Source organism: Penaeus chinensis, chromosome 29 (assembly GCF_019202785.1).
Source record: "Penaeus chinensis breed Huanghai No. 1 chromosome 29, ASM1920278v2, whole genome shotgun sequence".
Taxonomy (NCBI): Eukaryota; Metazoa; Arthropoda; class Malacostraca; order Decapoda; family Penaeidae; genus Penaeus; species Penaeus chinensis.
Window position 1 is genome coordinate 251,819 of NC_061847.1, and position 7,500 is coordinate 259,318.

At 42.9% G+C, this 7,500-nt stretch overlaps 1 protein-coding gene across 1 annotated transcript in view; it reads left to right on the top strand.

Moving 5' to 3' along the window:
* Nucleotides 1-2,257, top strand: part of LOC125040687 — a 7,106-nt gene extending 4,849 nt beyond the window's left edge. The window contains exon 5 of the mRNA XM_047635375.1: nt 1-2,257. This exon is cut by the window's left edge and continues 243 nt beyond it. Within this exon, the coding sequence (XP_047491331.1) occupies nt 1-1,479 (1,479 nt within the window). The 3' untranslated portion in view covers nt 1,480-2,257.
* Nucleotides 2,258-7,500: the final 5,243 nt, after the last annotated feature.

The window sequence follows — 7,500 nt, forward strand, 5'->3', positions numbered from 1 at the left end:
CCAATCAGTGTTGTAAATCCTCCAGCCCAAACTGTGTTTATTAGAAATGGGGTCCCATGTGTAGTTCTGAAGGTCAAACCCTTCATTGTTAGGCCATCCATCCCTCAAGGGAAAATTAGACATGAAGGATCTCTTGACAAGCAGAAGGACAGCATATCCTATGAGGTCCCTTATTCAGCCAAAACGAAAAGAAATCTTATTCGTGTTTCACAGGCTAACAAATCACAAAATTCCTCAAATTATTTCAACTTCCAACTCACCAATTCAGTAAATTTAGAAGACAGAGGAACTATTCAGATGCCATTCCTTCTGCCAGGAAATAAGGCTTCACCAAGACTAACCAGATTCGAAGTGAAGGGGAAATCACCCAGCTCACCTGATTATCCACAGGCTTCAAAAAGAGGCCATAAAAGCGATATGAGTGTGTTAGAATATATTCAGAGTGAAATAACTAATAAAAATGATAATGAGGTATTTCCTACACCAACGACCACAGACTTCCATAACACTACAGGAAGAGTTAACCAAAAAAGCAATGACAATGTGCAAATAAACCCCAAACTATATCAACCTGAGAAAATGCCTAAAATTAAATCAAAGTTGATTAATGATTATAGCGTAAGATATTTGGCCCATAAATCAAAAGTTTGGGACAAGGAGATGAGAAAATTTGCTTGTTTAAATAACCAAGATGCAAAAATAATCAAAAGTAATAAAAGCAAGTTAACTGAGCATCGCAAAGGTTCTTTGAACAAAGATAAACAAGGCAAAATATCTGTTCCAAATGAAAATAACAACTCGAAGTCTAGGAAAAATGTGATCTACGAAGAGACCGAATACAGATTTGGACGTATGGAGTGTATTAAGAGAACGATCTTGGAGACGGCACTTAATCTGTTCTCAAAAGAAGGAGCGTCGCTGCCCGAGGGAGAGCGAGCCCGGAGGCTGGAGGCGGCCCTGTACGAGCGAAACCCAGCCGTGCAGTACAAGGACCGCGTCCCGTGGCCCTCCTCACACAGCGAGGACGCCGAGGAGTTCCCGTGTCGAGCCTCACAAGTCCTGTCGGAGGCGAGTGCGCTCGCCCAGGGGGACGCCACGCAGCTCCTGTACCACCACCAGTACTGCCCAGGCCAAGGCTGCTCCTACAACGGCGACCTGTGCCTGAGCCTGAGGGCGGCTTACACGCACATCAGCATCTTCCGTCACCGATGCCACGTGTGGCACTGCTTCAGCAGCGTGCTTGCACTCCACGCCAGCTCCTGCAGCAGGGTGGACTGCCCCGTGCAGTTCTGCCTGTTCACCAAGCACGAGCTGAACAGCAGAGGATTGCTGTCCTGGTCTGCAGTGGAGGCTGAGCGACAGCTCTTGAGGCGAGAGTTCGAGGAGTGCGAGCGCTCGGGGCGCCACGAGGCTCGGCTGCACTGCCACCACCGGCAGCGGGTCCAGCTGCCTTTGCCGAAGCCAATGGACAAGACATGACGTCAAATATCGCAGGCTAGGCCAGGGAACACATGGCCAGAAGAAAGAAGAAATCTTGTAGGGTTAGGGTTCGCGTGATAGTGTATCAGGAGAATCGAAAATAAAAGTGGTGGAAATTGTTTGCAGACAGTTTATTGCTGTTGTTTTGTTTTCTTTGCATGAAAACAAATAGGTTAGACATTGTGATAGGTAACCTAATGCTGCGGTGTCAGAGTTATAACAGTGAGTTGAACTTGAGCTCACAGGATTTATTCAGTCTGTATTTTTTTCATGGGAGTATTATGGCAAAATAGAAATGGTATGGTTATGTCTAGTCTATGTTTGGCAGAAGATTAAAAAAAGGATCTACAATTAATTTGCTTTAATTTTGTGCGTTGTATGCTAGCCTGATATCACAATTATAGAGAATTTGCAATTACCTTTTATGAAAGGAATATAAATATTAAAATGCATTTTTTATTTCAGTTTTAAATCCATTTGAAGTGTACGTAATGTTCTATATTACCATGTATATAATGTTATACAGTATATAAGAGATAAAAAGGGGCAAACTAATAATATAAGAATATTCTAAAAAGATTAGCGGCCCATTCCATTTTGAAGAATCCACGGTATGGCTGGAGTATCAAACGGGTCACGGGCTTCATGTTTGCCATCCCTCACCTGTGGTATTCCTTTGGAACAATTAGGATCATTATATTGTGTGACTATTTTTCCTGTATCATATGCATTGACAGATAACGATATGTATTTGGTATGCATATGTATATGTATGTATATGCATATATATATATATATACATATATATACATATATCTGTATATAAATATATAAAACAGTATTTTTGTGACAAGTCTAATAATAAACTTATTAATAAACTCTTTGCTTTCCTAATTTGATTGCCCCAAGTTGAGTATACACAATACACACATCCTGCTACAATTTCCATTATTATTAGATTAGTTTTTATTTTTGTTATCATTATTATCAATACCATTCTTATCATTAACATAATTATTATTATCATTGTCATTATGGTTATTGTTATTATTATTGGCGTTATTATTACTCCTACTATCATTATCACGATTTTATTAATATTACTGCCATTATTATCATTATTTTCATAATAATAAATATAATTATTCATTGTAATTATTATCGTTATCGTTATTAGTAGTAGGAGTAGTATCCCCATAAAAAGGATTATTGCGTTTCTGAGTTCTTTGAGGCACAACTGGCCTTCCTCGGAACCCGCGATTAAATCCCACACTGTCATTGGATGGTAATCCCGGGCGTTGATACTTTTAGTGGGCAAACTACTCAGCGACTTAACAAAGTCGGCACGAATGGCAAGAATACATGCCATGCCCACTGTAATATAAATTTATTTACTATACATATAGATGGTTCTACAAGAGCTTAATCACCAAGGAGTCAGTTATTAATCCTGCCTATTTCACCTGTTTACCATTTTCCTTGACTTTTGGAAAGGGTCTTTTGTATTATTTCATTGCCTTAAACATCCATAAAATCAATACAATAATGAAAGTATCCTTATCAAGTGTATTAAGAAGAAAAACACATTTCCCGCCAGTTCAAGGAATGAAGAAATCAGGATCGGTCACTAGGGCTACTGATAGACTCCTTGCCGGCTGAGCACATGTGGAGCCATCTGTATGTAACGAGATACACAAAAAAAAAAAGAAAAAAACTATAGGGGATAGAAAGTAAAACCATGTGCGGATGTATAGTATTTGTACCCATGTGCATTGTGAGTGTGTAAATCCGTAACGCAATGTACTTCGTGCATCAGCGTAAGGACTAATGAAAAAAAAAAAAACAAAAAAAAAACGCCATCCATGAAATTTACAACATCTTCCTACTTGTTACTGTTACACCATGTGCCGTTTCTACAACCCTTCGGTCTTCCTACCTCCCTCCCCCAAGCCTTTTATTTCTCTCTCTCTCTCTCTCTTTCTCTCTCTCTCTTTCTTTCTTTCTTTCTTTTCTCTCTCTCTCTCTCTCTCTCTCTCTCTCTCTCTCTCTCTCTCTCTCTCTCTCTCTATATATATATATATATATATATATATATCTGTCTATCTATCTATCTATATATATATATTTCTCTCACTCACTCACTCTCTCTCTCTCTCTCTCTCTCTCTCTCTATATATATATATATATATATATATATATATATATATATATATATATATATGCGTGTGCGTGTGGCAGAGACAGAAAGAACAAGTAGCCTAAATTTCCTCTGACTCCACACCAAGCGATCAATGCTCAGTTTCGCCACGTGCGCTCACTTTGGCCAGTGTGCGTCATTATAACTAATAATAATGAAAAGGAGGAAGGTATTTTCAGAATTATGACTATTACTGTTATTATTATTACTATTACTATTATTATCATCATTATCATTATGATTATTGTTGTTTTGCTGTTGTTGTTATTATTATTATTACTATTATTATTATCATTATTATCATTATTATCATTATTATCATTATCATCATCATCATCATCATCATCGTCAACATCGTCACCATCATCATCATCATCATTACTATTATTATTACTATTATTGTTATTATCATTATCTTATTATTATTATTATTATTATCAGTATCATTACCATTGTGTGTGTGTATACATACATACATATGTATATGTCTGTGTGTGTGTGAGCGACACGAAAGATGGCGGATAATGAAAGTGGCCTTGGCTTTCGTCTTTATTCGTTTCAAGGTGAGTGGACGCGAGCTGGACTCCTGCTGTCGAGGTATGGAGAATGACTTTTATTCAGCGGCTTCTTCCTGTGCGGTGCTTGCTTCCGCAGACTGGAGTGTAAGATTTATCCGGCCGTGACAAGGGTGTGGGGGAGGGGGGGGGTGAGTCGCTGGGTTTGCTCGAGGGGGACATGTAGGTCACCTAGGAGGTCCTTGGGTAAACCAGGCTCAGGAGTGGAAGGTGCGAAGTGGCTGCTTCCTGTAATAAGGTGTACTCAGGAGGCAGCGACGGGAAGGCGCAGCCTTTGTTCAGTTAGGGACAGATGTGTGGAGCACCACCTTCCGGATGTTGTTTATAATATATATATATATATATATATATATATATATATGTATGTATATTTATATATATACATATGTATACCCCCCACACTACTCAACGCTGGGAAAACGTTGTGTTTCCCACTGGGCGTAGACTAAACTGGGCGCGAGGACCCGGAAGGGTACCCCCACTGAGTGAGAGTCCGGACTAGGCGAGTCCCCCCTCTTGACGGCAGAGCACTCGCTCAGCACCATCTGTTGGTTATTAATCAATTTGATATTTTGTTTTTTTAGTTTTCTTTTAAGGCCTCAACTTTAAATTTTCAATTTCATTTATTGATCAAATGAGTTTATTTTCATTTATTTTATTTAAAAATATTCTTTCGACAAGACAGACGAGTATAAATAAACTAGAGTTTTGTCGCCGAACTAACTCATCAACAAGTCCTGGGAAACTTCCAGTTGGAAGAGGGCTACCATAGTTCCCGTCCCAAAACCAATGGAGCCGGGGAAGTACCGCCCCATCTCTCTGCTCAGCTGCCTGGCCAAGACGGCCGAGAGGATGGTACTAAACCGGCTCCAATGGAAAATCGGTCCACCGCACGAACACCTTCACAGGTTCACAAGGGGCACAGGCAGAGCACACAGCAAAGCCACGCTCTTAAGCACAATCAGCAAGGGCCCAGCTGTGGTGGTATTCCTTAACCTGGAGAATGCTTTTGAACTGGCTTACCGTTCAGGAAATCATGATCCAGAAGGGAATCAGAGGAAAGCTCTTGGCTTGGATAGGTGTCTACTTCAGTAACAGGACTGCCAATGTCAAATTCCAGGGTCACCTATCGGAGCACATGCCGCTCGAAAATGGAACGCCACAGGGTGGGGTTCTCAGTCCAGCCCTATTTAACACTTTAATGTCCTGCATCCTCAACATAAACCTCCCAGTGGGGTGCAAGATCATCTCGTATGCAGACGATCTCGCTATCACCTCCACTGGACCACGCAGCCAGAATAAAGCCCAGCGTCGTCTGGACCTCCTGTCCGAGGAGTGTTGTAGGACAGGACTAAAGATCTCTGCAGCCAAATCCAAAGCCATGGCTCTGAGACAGAGAGTTCAAGGCACAAAACTGAAAATCCAGGGAGTGAATTAGAATGGGTCCAGGACTACCTATACCTTGGGGTAAGGATAGACCGGACCCTCTCCTTCCAGAAGGAGGTCCAGTACCTGGTTGACCGAACCAAAGCAAGACTGTCTGTCATGAGAGCAATGACTGGGAGACGCATAGGGGCCAGACACAAAGTACTAAGATCATTCTATTTACATGCTGTCCGGCCCATTGTGGACTATGCCTCAGTCGCTCTAATTGCCGCAAAGAAAAAGCACACAGACAAATTAGAGACAGTCCAAAATTAAGCCGCCAGGATCATTCTGTGTGCCCCGAGGTGGACGAAGGTCCTCAATCTCCTGATGTAGGCAAATCTTCTCCCCCTGGACTCACGAATCAATCTAATGGCAACGCAATTCCTGTCAAAGGTCATCCAGGCTCCCAGGAACACAAGCCTAAGACAAAAATTAGTCAGACTCCTCGAACAAGACAACGAGCTCTTTGCAAACAACTCCTAGCTGTCTCACACAGCCAGGGTGTTGATACGCCATCAGCTCAAAGAACTTTGCCGATGCCTGCCGTGGGCACTGAGCCTGATAGAGTTCAACATAATGAGCCTATCAATGAAAAAGAGCCTATACCCCATGCCTAGCCTAAATTGCAGCCATCACTCCTCCAGGTAGTAGAACATACTACACGGATGGATCGGTCGATCCCTTGAGCCACACTGCAGGCTCCGGCTGAGCAGCATGGGACACAATGCAATCCATGAGGGTAACAGACAACGCCTCCTCGCTACAGGCAAAGGCAGTTGTAATCATGGGAGCCCTAGCCCACGCGTCCCTAAGGGAAGGACACATGGTCATACACACAGACTCCAGGGCAGCCATTGACTGTCTTCAGCACAGCTCACCCACAGACAACATCTACCTACTGACCACGATTCTAACAATGACACAGTTAATTCTTGCTCAGGGTAGAAGAATTATTATCAACTGGGTCCCAAACCACATCGGCATCAGAGGGAACGAGCTTGCTGACAGACTAGCCGTCGCTGGCATGGGTATGCCCCTAAATCCCATGACGATAAAACCGAGCCGAAAATTACTTATGGAGAAGTGTGCCTTGCTCGGTCTCCACAGAGAGGAAACGAGGACCTCCCCCTCGGCCAGCTGGTACTCAGACGCCACAGACTATGAACCACTGGCACTCTGAAGTAATCAACAGAGGTACCGAAGTCATTCTTCACAGAATGCGCCTAGGTTACCACTGTGCATGGCAGATTATCACAACAATCGAACGCGATGAAAGGTGCTGCAGGCACTGCGGCGAGCCGAACGCCACACTAGTCCACTACTTAGAAAATTGTGACCATACACAATTCCTGAGACAGGGACCGCCCACAACAGCCGCCGTGCTGGTAAAGAGGCTATGCGATATGCTTACACCATGGCGGCAGAACGCCTACTGGAAACCCCGTCGCCACGGTAAGCACCGAGTGTCAGACAACCAAATGAGACAGCCGTAAAACGCTGACACAGGCCGAGCCATATTTAGAAGGCCCGGGCGAAGCTAGAACTTCGCAAATCATAAAGAAGAAGAAGTCGCCGAACTCTCTCTTGGGTTCGTTGTGCGCGTCTGGTCAACAGCGGTTCACGGAGCACCCGGCCGGACTGGACGCCTCCGTCAGGTGTTTTTGAGTCTTCGAGGGAGAGATAAGGATATTTTCATTGTTTGCAAGAGGCCAGTTTGGATGTTATGTGCATTGTGAACTTTGAGAATATACATCTGAGGGATCTGAAGTTTTCCTTTTTAAAGCTGTTTCGTTTTATCCTTGGCTTCAAAATATTTTTAAA